This window comes from Barbatula barbatula, assembly GCF_947034865.1.
Source record: "Barbatula barbatula genome assembly, chromosome: 14".
Classification (NCBI taxonomy): domain Eukaryota; kingdom Metazoa; phylum Chordata; class Actinopteri; order Cypriniformes; family Nemacheilidae; genus Barbatula; species Barbatula barbatula.
Window position 1 is genome coordinate 15,879,270 of NC_136777.1, and position 17,033 is coordinate 15,896,302.

Genomic DNA, 17,033 nt, shown 5'->3' on the forward strand with positions numbered 1-17,033 from the left:
ATCTGTGAGACGCTTCATATATGAACCTCTTAAATGTTGCATTTAGAACCTTTTCAAGGGTTCATTTCAGAGTTCCAGCATTAACCACAAGTAAGATTCGTTATGACAAACCAATTCATAATATGTTATTGTGCAACTAACTGTGAAAGTTAGTTGTACAGTTTAAGAACCAGGATAGAAAACAGCTCTCAATAAAATGTATTTGTGAATGATGGTTTGACATCAGCTATATATTTCCTAAGACTACAGAGCGTCTATGACCCCTACACCTTCAGTCAGGATACTGGCACAATCTGTTCTGATGCTGGACCTTTGGGATTTTTGTTGGTGGTTCACTGTAGTAAAAATATGTTTAGTTGTATTATATTTTTATTGAAAATGGACACTTGTGTAAACCTGTGTTAGTGTTGAAAAAGCTCCATGTGCGTGTAGAGATGGAAAATGATCAGGTATTCCAAATGCAAAGTCAACAAGCTTTCTGAAGTAAAGGTCTGCCCTACGATGAGGCCTTGTGGGGGTTTCAGGAGCCCAAGGATGATTGGTAAGGTGAACATGAAGGTGTTGTCAGTCACTTTTTTAACTTCATGTGGACCACGCCCTGTGAGAAATTGTCTAGTTTCTTTTCCTTGATCGAATCCCCAATTTGCCTGTATAGGCCCATGTGGCAAATATTCAGATATAAGTGTAGGTTATGCTTGAGCAGGGGTATTCGATTAAGCTTCCAAGAGGTCCGATCTCTATATTTTCTTCAATACGGAGGTCTGGACTGCCTGTTTTTTCTTAGATAAATATTTAATAAATTCAGCCCATAAATAAGATCTGATCTCTTGTATTTATTTAATATTTTGATATCCACTGTATGTGGACTATGTTTGTATTGTAGGCTCTGTGGTTTAAGGGGAATCTCATCATAAACACAAAACAAAGTTACTTACTAACCTTTAGCCTTTCTGTGCCATTCATACCTGAACTCCTTCTATCTTTAAATCAGAACATTGTTCATTACTAAATGTGAACCTTGAAATCTTAATTAATCAAATTAATGCTTGAAATTAATCTTTGATGCTTGTTAATTAATAATTCATATTACAGTATGGGCGTGCCAAAAGGTTTTGCGAAAACTACCTATGGCGCGGGTTACTGACGTCATCACCACGAAAAGTTTAGGTTAAAGTTAGCAAAACCTGTAAGCAGTAAATATAAATTATCTTTTTATAGCAATCAAAAATAAATGACAACTATTTTTAGGGTTAGGGTTTGCAAACCAACTGATAAGTGCTTTACCGCCACCTGCTGGACTGAACGCTGATTGGCCAATACAGTACATCATCAGGTGGGAATTAGATATAGTTTGTAGTTTGATGTTAGGATGGTATTTCAAAACACTTGATGTTTACGTGAAGTTATATTAGCCTAGCCTCTTAAAAGAGTAACAAAATAACTTACCAGTGGATGATGAAACTGCCTCCCATGCCTTTTCTTTAGTTAACTCAACTTTATTTATACAGCGCTTTTACAATTTTCATTGTTACAAAGCAGCTGTACAAGAAAACATATTGACTATAAACAAAACATATAAGGTTATACAGGTCAAAACACACAAGACAGACACCCACACACAGACACACATACAAACACGCACACAGACAGACACACACACAGACACACATACAAACACGCACACAGACAGACACACACACAGACACACATACAAACACGCACACAGACAGACACACACACAGACACACATACAAACACACACACAGACAGACACACACACAGACACACATACAAACACACAAACAGACAGACACACACACAGACACACATACAAAAACGCACACAGACAGACACACATACAAACACACACACACACACACACAGACACACATACAAACACACACACAGACAGACACACACAAAGACACACTTACAAACACGCACACAGACAGATACACACACACACACACACACACACACACACAAACACACACACAGACACACACGCAGATACATGCACACACACACACAGACAGACACACATACAAACACGCACACAGACAGACACACACGCAGATACATGCACACACACACACAGACAGACACACACACATACAAACACACACACACGCACACAGACACACACGCAGACACACATACAAACACACAGACAGACACACACGCAGATACATGCACACACACACACACACAGACAGACACACACGCAGATACATGCACACACACACATACAAACACACACACAGACGGACACACACGCAGATACATGCACACACACACACAGACAGACAGACACACACGCAGATACATGCACACACACACATACAAACACACACACACACACACACAGACGGACACACACGCAGATACATGCACACACACACACACACACACACACAGACAGACACACACGCAGATACATGCACACACACACATACAAACACACACACACACAGACGGACACACACGCAGATACATGCACACACACACACACACATACAAACACACACACAGACAGACACACAAGCAGATACATGCACACACACACACAGACAGACACACAGGCAGACACACATACAAACACGCACACAGACAGACAAACACAGACAGACACACACAGACAGACAGACACACACACACACATAGAAACACGCACACAGACAGACACACACACACACACACACACACACACAGGAGCCATCATTGAGAATCACACTCAAGATAAGGAGAGAGAAACACAGGTCAAATATCAGACACACAATAAATTCCTATATGCAGTGTTAATTAAATAAAACTATTAAATTCTAGCAGCCCCCCGGCCAGATAAACAGTGCAAAACAGTATGCAAACGATGGGGAGGAACCCAAAACTCCATTGGAGGAGATAAAAAACCTCAGAGGGAAATCAGGCCTAACCAGGGGATTCCAGGTCCCCTCTGGCAAAAGCTGCAGCCTCTGCACAAGCTCGACAGTGCGCGCACAACAAGGCAAAATAAAAAAAATTGATTTAAGATTATCATTAATAATCTAATAGCGGCTGAAATTTTGTAGTGAAGACGTGTCAAGTTGCCGTGTCCTCCTTTATCCAGCTCTATCATCTCAGCTTTTGTCAGGTCTGGGCATGAACTGCGTCCTGCTGCTCTGGTAAACTTGGAACAATGAGACAAGACTGGCTGAGAGTAGAGTACTGTTCTGCACTCTTTGATGCAGCAAATACATCAGTTGTTATTGGAAGTGTTCCTGGATCCGGTTGATCTAACTAGTGCAGCCTAAACCTTCAGAATATTTATATTATGATAGTGTCTGCAAGATTAAAAAGATGCGTCTTTAGTCTAGATTTAAACTGTACAGCAAAAATGGGCTTGATGTGTTAACGATCGCTGCATGCGCTACAATAATGCGATTATTTTCAATAATCAGAGTAAGGACTTAATCGCAGTAACATTTTGAGAACACCTCCAAGCCGCCCCCTCGCACGATTTTCCATTCTTTCCCTTAGCTGCACATTCAATGTTATAGAAAGTGAAAGTAAAGATGATAAAGAATATTAAAACCGTTCACGCTCTGCGTCAATGCCTGCGTACGCTAAAAATATTCTGTACATGGTTTCTAGAAGTCTAATATTATCTACACAGCGAAAAATCAACCATGGGCCAAGTTAAGGCGTATGAAACACACTTCTTTAATTAACTCTCAAATATACACGTATTAAATGCTTCACATAAACAAAAAATGATCTCTCACCATAAAATGCACATTTGACACATGTCTATAAACATCAAATCATCAAGCAAAAGATTCAGAAAATGCCATTTAAATGTGCTGTTATATAATTAATAAGTTAATTTTTAATAAGTTCAATTTAAATTAAAATGTTATAGTAAAATAAAAAACTATGTTGCAATGATATGTTGATCATTAAATAATTTTTTACAGTGTATCCACAGAGGCCTTGTATAGGCTGTGGAACCTATATATTCAACATAGATAAACATTTGTTTTCATTGTTGTTGGGTTCTCTGTACCCCACACTGGATGGTGCAGCCTTCAAGCTCCTGGCCCCATTAATCCATCCCTGCTCATCCCTCACTTTCCCACGTGAACCCTTGAGTGCCATGACCTGTTCCCTTGAGTGGTAAAACACGCAGCAAAATGGCTGCTTTCAATAGGAGAAATGAAAGAAACCAGGACGAAGACACGCAATTATTTGCTGAAATTAAAATCAGTTGTACTTGACGGTGATCCTTACGATTTACAAAGGAACCAGGTGTCCTTGGACACTGCGGAATTTCATTTCCTGATATTCTATGCTGCCATTATGCAGTGTTTTGCCACTCAGGGGGCGTGTTTTGGAGTGTTCACGTGGGAAAGTGAGATTACGTGCATACCTGCTATAGAGATGGAAGGGTCTGTAATACTTACCATAGGGGGAAGGAAAGCATAACGGCTAACATGGCTTACACGAGACACCCTCAGCCAATCATATATGCCAGTGGAGTTCAGTTTTACTGCAGTCAGTAACCGTTTACGTCGCATGAATTTGTTTGTTTGTATTATCAATACATATTACACAAGAAAAGTGATTTTGTTTGTTATGCTGACATGATCGTTTAAAATAGACAACATGACCGTATTTGTAAATGTAATTTTTTGTTAAAATCTGGAAGCCATAGAAACCTTTTTATTTATTTTACATTATTCATTAAATCACATTGTCATGATAAACGCAACAGTCACGTTTCCTATCACATGGTCATATTTCAAATGTATTTATAGAAACATATTCATTCAACAACAAATATACAATATCACATTTTTGTCTTTGTCATAAAATTGCATTCGCTTCATATGCATACATACAGTTTCAAGTTCTCACAGCTGCTGAAACCTGAAAGCCAAAGTTTCCTGTTAAAGGCAGTTTATTCAGTGTATTGAAGCTTCTCTTCCATTGACATCCATTCATTAGAAACTGCCCCTGATCTCCTGTCCTGACAACCGGCGTTAGCATTAGCCGTTCTGGCTAACCCTGCAGGCTTTCCTTTAAAGACGCTCCACCGTTGCTGAAAAACGTCAGCAAATCCGCCATATTGGACAGGGCAGAGTGCCCACAAGTGAACCAGAGCTGTGGATTTCTAATAAGAAACTCAGTGCTTTGTACTTTTTAATAATACAACAAGAAACATCTAAACATGACACTGTTTATGAAATATAAATATTCGACAGCAACAATACAGCAAATGTATTACCAAATCCATGCAGGAATATCTCATATAGACGTACACGAGAAGGGGGAGCACAGAGACAGTGAAACAAGCAGAGTAATAAACCAAGAAATGATCGAATTATTAAATAAAAATATTTGTATTATATTGCATTTTTTTTATTATAAAAATAACTGCTTGACAAATATGAGGTTTAAATCCTTGACATTACATATTGTTTTATAATAATTAATATTTTTTTAATAATAAGATTCTATGTAATTGAAGACAAAAGGGTATTGAAATGCAGACGGTTCGTTACCCATCAGAATTCGTTGATAAATGTAAACAGTATTGTGCAGAATGACCGCGGGCTCCCTCAAAGCTAACCCGTTGATAGCACAGTCTGTCCCGGTCTAATATGGCGGCGATGTAGACATACAATTCCACGGCTAATGTGAAGTTTATGTGTGACTATCCAGCGACCTACCACGTTTTTTGTAGTGAGCAAACATTAATGTTGAAAGAGCAGTGAGACGCGCGAACGATTGACTTTATAGCGGGTGCTTTACATTGTGTTAGCTTATATCTCGTGGACGCGTTGAAAGCAATGTCCGAAGCGGTGCGCGCGATGTGTGAGGAGCTCACCAAAGCTGTTAATGTGATGATGGATGCAGAATCCAGCCAAAGATACCGCCTGGAGGCCCTTAAGGTGATAATCACAAGCATTTTGTCAATTGACTCGTTCGTGCTATAGAAGCTAGTTTAATAAGAGAAAACAAATCCTCATAGATTCTTCCGCTAGCATCCTCATTCAGAACAAGTGCTTTGGGTTTCCCTGAGGCTACTTTATAACCTTCGGATCATCACAAGTAGTCTAACTGTCAGATCTTGTTTTGTAGTTTATTGAAGAGTTCAAGGAGAAATGTCCCTTCTGTGTTGAGTGTGGTCTCCAGTTAGCGGAGAGATCTCAGACTGCAGTGGTCAGACACTTTGGCTTGCAGATCCTGGAACATGTGGTCAAGTGAGTGTCTGAATGACTGCATATCATACTATTATATGTATTATATATATATATGTATGTATATTGATCTGAAATGTCTGGTTTGCAGGTTTCAGTGGAATAACATGGCACTGCAGGAGAAGGTCCAGTTGAAAAACTGCACAATGGATCTGTTATCACATGTGAGCGTGGTCATTGTATCTCTAAAATCTGATGCATGGTCCAGCACGCTTGCTTTAATCACATGCATCGTGTCCTTTTTCAGGGTATGCAGCCGGTTCTGGAAGAGGAATGTTATGTTAAGGATGCCCTGTCACGCATAGTCGTTGAAATGGTCAAAAGAGAGTGGCCACAGCACTGGCCTGACATGCTGAAGGAGATGGAGGCGCTGACTGCTATGGGGGTATCTCAGGCATTTTAGACACATAGAGGGATGTTGTTTAAAGGGACGGAGTTGATAATCCTACTCCAAGCTCCAACCAGGAAACAGAATGACTCTGTTTATAAATGTTTTGTACACAAATATATATATATCAATTACTCACCTTCTTCTTTTCACCCCAGATTGTACTCACTTTTTTGAACACAATATCACACAGTGCTCACTCATCTTAGAAGTAATCCGTATTTATTGCTTGTGTTTTCATTTTATATGACAGATCATTTTAAAGGGGTCATATACAGTTTTCTGTGTCTTTTGTGCATTCTAAGTTGTCCATGCATGTATTAGACACATAAAATTGTAAAAATGAAAGTGTCAGAAACAAAAGCTGCATTCTATCTGAAACTTTAAACGCCTCGTGTAGCCACACCCCACACAAATCTACATCAGTTGGTGGTATGATTTGACTAAGACCGCCCACATGTAAACGCACGTGAGGTGCCTGTGCCTGTCATCACAAATAAAGAGGAACCTGATGTTCCAAATATGGTAAGAGGCGTTACATTTCCGTGCAGTATTCGACCAATTACTACGCACTGGTTAACTGGCCAATCATAACACACCTCGCTTTTCAGAGCCATGAGCTTTGTAATAAATCTGTCTGTTTCAGAGAGGCGGAGCAAAGAGGAGATACAAAACATGCACAGTATGTGTAAAATACAGCGTTTGTGAACCTTAAATCGTGTTTACACGTTACATTACATCTAAAACAACTTATAATATTCATTTTAGCAGTTTCATATGACACCTTTAAATGTATTTACAGCAAACTCTTGATCCAAATCCAATAATATATACTCCTGCACGAATCAAAGATGCCAGCCTGTTATTAATGTTAAATACTGTTATTTTTGCTTGTCTCATGATTAAGCAGAAACACAATAGTATTATTTTGCTAAGCTTAACCCACCAACACATAATGTTTATAACTGTTAGATATTCTTTTGAAGTGTCATTTTTAGACCTTTACGTCTTATTATATTGACCTACAGAGATGAGATCTTTTCAAAGAATTGAGCTCCGCTAAAGAAATCAATTTATAGACCTCTGAGATGGAATGAGGGTGAGTAAATGATTCAGTTTTGAGTGAACTTTTCTTTAAAGTTCCCCAGAAGCCACTATTGTTTGGTTTCCTCACTTATGTACAGGAAACTACTTATTGTTATCATCATTGTTTTTGTTGTTTTATGTTATGTGGTTTTACAGCACAACATGCAGAAGTCTTAAGAATCATCTGCATGTTCGGTTCTTAAAATCTAGATTTGACTTTGGTTGAAATTGATTGTTATCCCTAATTCTTTTCAGGATGCTCAGACAGAACTTGTGATGCTTATTCTGTTACGGCTAGCTGAGGATGTGATCACGTTTCAAACATTACCCATTCAAAGACGGCGAGATATCCAGCACACCCTTACACAGAACATGGACAGCATCTTCACCTTTCTGCTCGGCGTACTGCAGCTCCATGTGAATGAGTACCAGAAACTGGTTAGTTTTTGAGACAATCATTAGTTCATGCTTTGTGCTGTTAATCTTTATTTCATTTGGTTTATTCATGTTTTCTAGAAAAGCATTGTTGGTCAAGAATTAATGGTGAGTTGGATTATTTGTCAGTCAACTTCAAGTGCATTTGTTTACTCCATTTTAATTATTATTGTTTTTATTTGTAAAGATACAGTCTTGCCTTGGTTTTATCAACAGATGAAAGCTCACTGTCGAGTTGGTGTGGCTACTCTTAATACTCTGGCTGGCTACATTGACTGGGTTGCTCTAGGTCACATCACTAATGATAACTGCCGTCTTTTGGAGATTCTGTGCCTTTTGCTGAGTGAACCTGAGCTACAGTTGGAAGCTGCAGAGTGTCTTCTCATTGCCATTAGTAGGAAGGTGAGAATGTTTTGTTGAAAGTTGTTGCTGTCCAAGTGTTAATGCTGGTTTTCTTTTATGTATGTAGTGAAAGTAAGTGAATGGGAACTAGGGCTGTCAAGATCCAAAAAAACAATTAAGGCAATTAAGAACGTTTTATTTGTTTTTGCTGCGGCATGCCCTAGTGCGTCCAAGGGTTGCAGCAGAGTCCTAGATTTCAATTGAAATAAAAAAAATTATGGAATATTGACCAGTGGAACAGTGTCTAAGATTAAGTAGGATCTATATCTAGAAATGCAATATAATATACATGACTATTGGCCGATTTTTACTTGTGCGCCGTAGCCTCTACGCCGTTGTTACATTTTTGGAGAGGTGCGTGTCAGGCTACGATGTAGGGTACCCTGACATACACATGAGCATATACTGAACTTATGTCTTCAGAGGTGTATATCGACCTTACATAATGAAGCGTTATGTTTTTATGATCTTGGAATGAGCTTTTTCTATCTACTGCGCCTAAATCAGATCCTGCAACAATACAACAAACAACGGTAGAGATCGCTATGAAAAGACGAAACAAATCCGAGGTTGGCAGGTCGGATGCTACCAACTCAACAAAAGGGGAATTTGCCCTCATTATACAGATTGTACGCGGGGTCTTTAAATGTATTTATCAACATTAAATACTTTTTGAGAAAATTAAGGCCATTTAAAAGTCTTGAAAGCCATTTTCCAAGGTATTACATTTTGTATTGTCCAAAGTAGGGATACACTGAATGTTTGGCAACCGAAAATATCTTTAAAAACGTGACGTGTGATATGATCAACCCGCTCGCGTGTTAATAATGTCGGCAGTGTGTGTAGCAATTTTTAATGTGGGAGAAAGAAACGTCACAGAACTTGCCGCGGCGGAGTAAATGTCTGAATGAAAGCATCTTTACCGATTGCTAGCTTGTGTACTTCAGACTGGAGTTGGCAACCTCTCAAAGTGAACTGAACTGGTTTTTAGTCAGAACTGCTTGCATGGATGTGTTAGGGGAGGGACTATGCTTCATAGCTCCAGTGAGTTATTGAGACAGGCCGGCCAAAAAAGAAAATGGTCAAAAAAACTGTGGTCTAACTCCACAGTTCAATACTACATTGTTCACAGTCTTTGTAAAGTATTACACCATTACATTTATAATGTTTAGAATTTAAATACAACTTTGTTTAATGTCAACTTTTTTTCTGAAAATAATTAACATTATCAAAGTTTCCAAAATTAGCTTGATTTGACCTGGAATGACCCCATATGTGACTCTGGATCTCAAAACCAGTCTTAAGCAGCACGGAAACATTTTTAGTAAAAGCCAAAAATACACTGTATGGGTCAAAATGATAGATTTTCCTTTTAAGCCAAAACTCATTAGGATATTAAGTAAAGATCATGTTCTATGAAGATATTTTGTAATATTTCTACACTAAATGTATATAAACTTTATTTTTGTGAGTGGATGTCCTACTACAGCGCCTCTGTTCAAAGGCGATTTTCTCAATATTTAGATTTTCTGGCTCTTTCTCAGATTCCAGAGTTTTAAACGGTTGTATCTCCGGCAATTGTTTTCAAATCCTAACAACCCATATATCAGTAGAAAGCTTTATTATATGTTCAAAAAATGGACTCAGGGTCAAGGGTCACATATGACTTGACATTTCTAATTAAAGAATGATATTAACATACTACAATAATAACATTTTGAACTGTCTATTTCTACAGGGAAAGTTAGAGGAACGCCAGCCTCTCATGGTGCTGTTTGATGAAGCTGCCATGAATTATATCCTTTGTGCTGCACAGTAAGTGAACTGTGACTCAACCTCGATGGAAATGTGCAGTGATTGAACTGAGTGGATGATGAGGTTTGTTTTCACTTTGCTGTTACAGGTCTGCAGATGGAGCAGCTTCATGCATCCAGTGAGTTCACATTCCCTTTTACAAACACCTTTGAGCATGCTAGACTTTTAGAAAACCCGAGTGAATGGGTATTTGATGAACACATTTATTTACACACCATGGATTGTCATGCATTCACGCTGTTATTGCTATTTTCATTATGTTAAAGCTGTGTTGTACAACATTGGATTGTTTAATATTATCATCATTACCATTTCATGTAATTTAAAAGATCACACAGGGGCCTATTTATGTTAAGATTTGAAACGAATTAGCAGCTCACCATCCTTGACCTTTGCAATGCAGATGAATGCAGAATTTCGCCGGAGGTGGCAATTGAGTTTCCGCATACACAATTGTATGCATATGAATGGAAGATAATGGAACGGAAAAGTCTAGTGTGCAGCATAAGTGTGCGGTAACTGAATAAATGATGAATCGCTGTCTGTCTCTTAACACTTCAGATCATCAAATGGCATTGTTGAAAGAAGATACACATTTTTGAAAAGGCTGTGTCAAGTTCTCTGTGCCCTTTGCGGCCAACTCTGCTCACTAGTGGTAAGCTGACAGCTTAATCATCACGGTTTATCATTTTTATGAAAACATGCAAGAGATACATTTGTTCCTTTTAGGGTTCAGATGTTGAAGTGCCGGTTCCTGTTAACCTGAATAAATTTATGGAAGCACTTCTGTCCTTCACCACCCATTCCAGCCAGGTACATCATCATTATAGCTTCTGGTGTATACTGTATACTCATTCTGTTCATTTGATGTCTTATTTTTAGTAATCACATATTTAAAAGTATCTTCCTTCAATTACAGTTTTTGAGGTCTTCCATTCAAATCACATGGTGTACCCTGTTCCGACATGAGGTTTTATCAAAGGATCCTGTCGTTGGCCAAATGGCCATTAAATATTTAGAAGTGGCAAGGATTAATCTTGTAAAGGTAGGGTTGGTGTATTCCTGAACCAGAACATCCTGCTAGTCACTTTCATACAAATGCTCTGTCTGCCTCTTACAGACTGGATTTCCCTCAAAAAATGATTGTCGAGGTTGCGAGTTCTCCAGGATGGACTTTGACAGTGATGAAGATTTTAACTCCTACTTCAACTGTAAGTTAATGACTGAAAGATGCAAATCCTCCAGACACCCGTCCCTCCTCATTTCCATGTGTGTATTTATAGCCCTAAGATATCAAATGTTTTAACAAATCTTTTTTTTTCTTCATCATCTGCATAGCTTTCAGGGCTCAGCAGGGGCAAGCAGTTCGCCTGGCATGCAACATCGCCCCTTTTGAATCCTTTCAGATTGCTAGAGACTGGTTGAAGTATCAGATAAGCACACCTATAGATACTGGGAATACTACATGTAAGTACTCATGTCACATCACCCCTTTAATGTATGAACTGATCTGCACCACATGCTTGGAATAAACATCTATTATTTGTTGGCGTGGATGCTAACATAGTTATCGTTTTAGCAAGGGGTAGAATAAAAAGCTAAGTTTCATTAACCCTGAAAGACCCAAATATAGAAGAAACATGTTATATGTATATAATATATTTTATATGTTGTTGTGGGAGACCTCTAATGCAGAAATATTTAGGTTTTGACATTTTAGTTTTTAGGGAAACTATTGGGCTTTTGGGGTAGCAGAGTTTCACGGATTTGTCTGACCAAATCTAAAGAACATCTAAGAATTGATTTGCATTGTATAATGCTTACGCAGTGTATTGTAGGCTTTGTGGCCTTACAGGAATGCCTTCTTAATGGAAGTCTGAGAATTAATATTTGTAAAAAAAAAACTACTGACAACAAATGTAATGTAACAATTAAAATTCTCTCATCATAAACAAAAAACCCTAAGTTTTCATTATTGAAGACTAGACAATAAGTTATATTTTACATTATTATTAATGTTAATCTAATATTAATTTACCAATACATTTAACTTTTTAAAATCCAAAGTTGTATCTATTAATATTCATAAGCCACACACACTCCTGCATTGGTGATGATTGACAAACTGGTAACCATAGCGACATCTTTTTCGGCTAAAGATTTGTTTTGTGCTTCAGTTTAATCTAAATCGCTGTCTTTATGCATCACACAGCGCTCTTTTACAGTGCCTTGTATCCTTGTTGTTTGGTCCTAGATCTCATCACTTAATAAATGGTCAGTTGCAGATTTGAACGTTTTTATGTATTTTAAAATATATAAGCAACTTGCATCTTAAGGTTTGTTTTAGTCTTGTCTTTATTTGCTTATTTGTTCCGTGAAGATCTGGCAACCCTGTCACTAAAGTGAAGTGCTCTCGAGAGCGGCCAGCCCCGTGTCATATGTGCAAAAGTTAATCGGAACAAATCTCATGCGAGTACAAATATATGTTGGATGCGTCAATGTTGCTTTGTTTGAGTTTTTGAATAAAGTCATAAAGGTTTGAAATGGGTGATGTTTTCACAGCCACTTTATGAAGGCTGTGTTTGCTGTCTGCTCTGAATACTGCTTGTACATTGCCTCGCTGTATCTGAGATTTTCATTTTTGCTCGATTAAACTTTGATGTGGTTACATGACCAACAGTTGAATTTGGTCTTAACTTTGTATTTGGCCATGAACATTCCTTTAACGTGTCTTTTTGTGTCGTTCACTGTTAAAGCAAAGACAGGGGAAGGTCTCTGTTCTGCTCTGTCCCCCTCAGCGGTTCAGTGGGAAGCCATGACTTTCTTCAATGAATGTGTATTTGGACAGCTCTTCAAAATGCCCGAAAAGGAGGTACAAGCAACCATATTTCCTTCAAAAGAATTGTTCACCCTTGAAACAGTGATGGAAACTAAATTTTCATTATAATCCTGAAGGATTTAAAATGTGTAGGATGTAGTTAAATAGAAATGTGGATGATCTTCTCTTTCAACTTGTTTGTCTTTTAGAAACAGCCTGTGGATGGGAGCATGGAGTTGTTGAGGGCGATTGTAAGCTATGAGTCGAGAGATCCACTCATTCTGTCATGTCTTCTTACCAACATATCCACTCTCTTTCCCTTCGTGAAACACCAGCCTCAATTTTTGCCTCAAGTACTCTTTAAGGTAAGATGTATGACTGTGTTAAAGGATGTGTACTGTTATTCACACTACAATACCAATAACACCTGCATATAAAATAGGTGCCATTGCACTTTCTCATAACATTAACAGAGACAATAAATGTCATGATTTCAATACTTTGCATACATGATTTTAAGACTTAGAAAAACACAGACAAATGAAGATTATTTTAGACGTTTAATAACTACTTTGAGCATTGGGATCGTGAGACGAGGGAAATATATTCATATTTCCAAATAATTGTCATGTGATCAGCTGCTGCTCCATAGGTGTCATGTGGTGCACTTAAAAACATGTGCAGGCCAAGGCCTGAAGAAAATGACAATACGGCAAAAGATTGTTGGGCTACACAAAAGTGACACACATAGTGGCTTTAAGCAAATAATTTTCAGGGCAATGATCAAGAAGTTTGAATGGACTGGAGATGTTGAAGATCTGCCTGAAAGAGGATGTGTATCTATATAGTCTTAATGCACAGTGAGGAGAATCATTTGAGTGGCTCAGGCTCTTCAACGATCACAGATGGAGAATTGCAGATATCCGTTGAATCTTTGGGTCATAATGTAATAAAAAAAATAAAGGAAAACTGCACCTCCATCACCAGTTGTTTGGGACACTGGTCAAGAAACAAACATTCTGCTCTTTTACAAAAACAAACTCCACCATATTAATCTGCCACACTTGAACTTCAACCAGGACTGGGGTCTATGGCCATATGAAATGAGCCCCGTGTCCAGATATACTGCCGAATCTTTATTGTTGCGGACTTCTTTTTATACCAGAGTTTCTGGACATGTTGTTGAGATGCATGGCATCATCAAATAATAATAACAGAAAAAAATTATAATCCTGACTAGAAATCCAACAATGGGTCATGGTTTAGATCTTCCATCTGGTTCAAAACAAATGTCAAAATCAACCAAAAATGACTCGCTGAACACAAAATGTAGGTCCTGCCATAGCCATTCAAGTGGGCTGATCCGAACACTTATTCCGGTGGGATGAACTGAAGAAGAGAGAGCACCAGCATTTGAAGGATCTGGAACAATTCTGTATGGAGGAATAGTCTAAGATCACTTGTCATGGATTCTTCAATCTCATGAAAGAATATGTCACAATAATTGTCTAACCTGAAAACAGACAATTAATCCCATAACTGAATTTATTAGACAATTCGTTATCATCCAAATTGTATAATTGTTACAGTCCTACTAACAATATTGTATCTTTTCTATTATGGTTGTAGTGTGAAAGGGTAATGCAAAGTTTTGAATCGGTCACATTTTACAATCCTCGTTCTCTCCTTATTACCTTTTCTTACACATGATTCATTGATGCCTTTCTGTTTGTTTTTAAGATATTTCCTTCCATCACATTTGAATTGGAAGAGAGCAAGGTAAGGTATCCACACTTAACACTGAGCCCCGGTTTCACAGACTAGGCTTAAGAGGAATTTTGAGCTGTCTTAACTGAAATGAATTTGCCCTGGTGTTTCTTAAAGATGCGATGAATTAAGACATCAATTTTAACCCGAGCAAGAGGTTGTCGTATTCAAGCGAACTTTAAACATGCCATTAAAAAGATCGCTAAGTATCGTGCGGTGCCTGGTCGCTGCATAACCTTCCATTGGATTCCGACATTAGGACCACATGACGCGTGGTTAAAGTTAATTTTTAAAGACGTTCCAGCTCTGGATTTGCGGAGAGACTAAAATTTAAAAGCAGTGCTGTGCAGTCAATATTGGATCGGACAGGAATGGCGCAGCAATCTTATGCGAGTAAAACATATTTGTACTATTGCTTTGTTAGAGATCACTGGATATGTCCTGATAATTTGGTCTAACCAAATTCGCAGAAGGCTCCAACTAAGTTTGCTACGCTAACTGTTATCCAGTTATAGCAGTGGGCGTTTACTTCCAAGGCATCAATGCGGCACGCCCATAAAACTGTGTGTTTGTCGAGCCGGCCTCAAAACCCGTGTAGAAAATAGCCTGTTACTTATTGATTTTGATGTTTTCGAATGTAAAAACCACGCTAACTTCATAAGTAGACCTCAGACAACAGTATAAAATAATCAAAACGGCCAGTTCAGAACACCTTTCAAATGTCACTACTGATGTGCATGTTTTTATTATGAAGGCATCTTAATAAAAGTGACTTAAATAGTCTAAGTTAACTAAGGCATAGTCCTGGTTCAGTCTTAAGGGCTTGTCTATGAAACCGGGACTGATAATGCTTGTGGGCGATTCTCTAATCACACATTTGTAACGTTCAGTGACTGTTTTTAGGTGCCTTGGACACGAGCTGTTAAGAACGTCAGAAGACATGCCTGTTCCTCCATCGTAAGGATGTGTCGAGATTTTTCTGACCTTATGCTGGTATGTATAAAACAGATGTCTTTTCTGTTATGCATTGTTCGTAGTGCTTCGTGAGGAGCAGCTATAGTACATTTATAAGTGATTTATTTCAGTATGACGACGTGATTAAAGATAAAAGGTCAGTAAAAAAATCAGTCAGTAATGTTTGTTATACTTTCATCAATTGTGTTTTGTAGCCGTGTTTTGACCTGATGTACGAGCATGTGAAGAGGTTGTTCTCGGAAGAATTGCTGCTGACACAGATGGAGAAATGTGCCCTCATAGAAGCCTTGATACTTATCAGCAATCATTTTAATGACTACAGCAAGCAGAAAGCCTTCCTGGTGGAGCTCATGGCACCTGTTACTGCACAGTGGCTGTCAGGAGAGATGAAAAGGTACTGAATCTATACTATCACTTGAAGTGCATCATTTATGTTTAGTAAAGGAATGTGTTACCCAAAATGAATATGACTCACCCTCATGCCATCCTGTGTATATGACTTTGTTCAGCTTGGGATGAAAAACTATCAATATTTTGAGTGTAAATAGCCAAGGTGTCCTTGCAGGGTTCACATATTTCATGTGTAGTTTTCATCTCTTTTATTCAGCACTGGCAGTGGTGTTCTGAAACGGTGCTGCCAGAAATAAAGTTCCATCACACGTGTATCCCACAAGGGTAGAAATTACTGTTTGACTTCAAATGTTTTGCCCCAAAAACATATCAAATTCATTTCTTTGACCTTTCTTGTTTTTAATCTTCTCACGAAAAAGTCTGATTTGTGCAGTTCCTCTTTTATAGTGTGTGCACACCAAACGCGAATGAAGCGTTAAGCGTGAGTGAATTACATGTTAAGTCAATGCAAAGACGTGATGACCTACTTGCGGTGCGATTCGCACGTATGACGTGAATTGCGTGAGTTGAAAAATCGGAACTTTGGCGAAAATTTGCCCCGTGTTAACCAATCAGGAGTTGGTCTAGTAGGGCCGTGAGCGAGCGACAGAAGCCCCTCCCGTGACGCATGTAAAGAAGTGAATTTCACGCGAGAGTAAACTCAAAATGTTCAAGCGTCCAACTACACCCAAATGCGTGATTTACCGCGTTTGGTGTG

General features: G+C 38.5%; 1 protein-coding gene across 1 annotated transcript in view; it reads left to right on the plus strand.

The window, feature by feature from the left end:
* Positions 1–5,666: 5,666 nt before the first annotated feature.
* xpo5 (exportin 5) overlaps positions 5,667–17,033 on the plus strand; it is a 35,591-nt gene continuing 24,224 nt past the window's right edge. Inside the window, exons 1-19 of the mRNA XM_079472739.1 lie at positions 5,667–5,930; positions 6,121–6,242; positions 6,331–6,403; positions 6,487–6,624; positions 7,969–8,151; positions 8,230–8,256; positions 8,365–8,550; positions 10,289–10,365; positions 10,454–10,483; positions 10,927–11,020; positions 11,095–11,178; positions 11,285–11,410; positions 11,486–11,576; positions 11,704–11,832; positions 13,122–13,237; positions 13,393–13,548; positions 14,924–14,962; positions 15,854–15,943; positions 16,120–16,319. Coding sequence (XP_079328865.1) covers positions 5,829–5,930; positions 6,121–6,242; positions 6,331–6,403; positions 6,487–6,624; positions 7,969–8,151; positions 8,230–8,256; positions 8,365–8,550; positions 10,289–10,365; positions 10,454–10,483; positions 10,927–11,020; positions 11,095–11,178; positions 11,285–11,410; positions 11,486–11,576; positions 11,704–11,832; positions 13,122–13,237; positions 13,393–13,548; positions 14,924–14,962; positions 15,854–15,943; positions 16,120–16,319 — 2,063 coding nt within the window. The 5' untranslated portion in view covers positions 5,667–5,828. The remainder of the gene's footprint in view (positions 5,931–6,120; positions 6,243–6,330; positions 6,404–6,486; positions 6,625–7,968; positions 8,152–8,229; positions 8,257–8,364; positions 8,551–10,288; positions 10,366–10,453; positions 10,484–10,926; positions 11,021–11,094; positions 11,179–11,284; positions 11,411–11,485; positions 11,577–11,703; positions 11,833–13,121; positions 13,238–13,392; positions 13,549–14,923; positions 14,963–15,853; positions 15,944–16,119; positions 16,320–17,033) is intronic.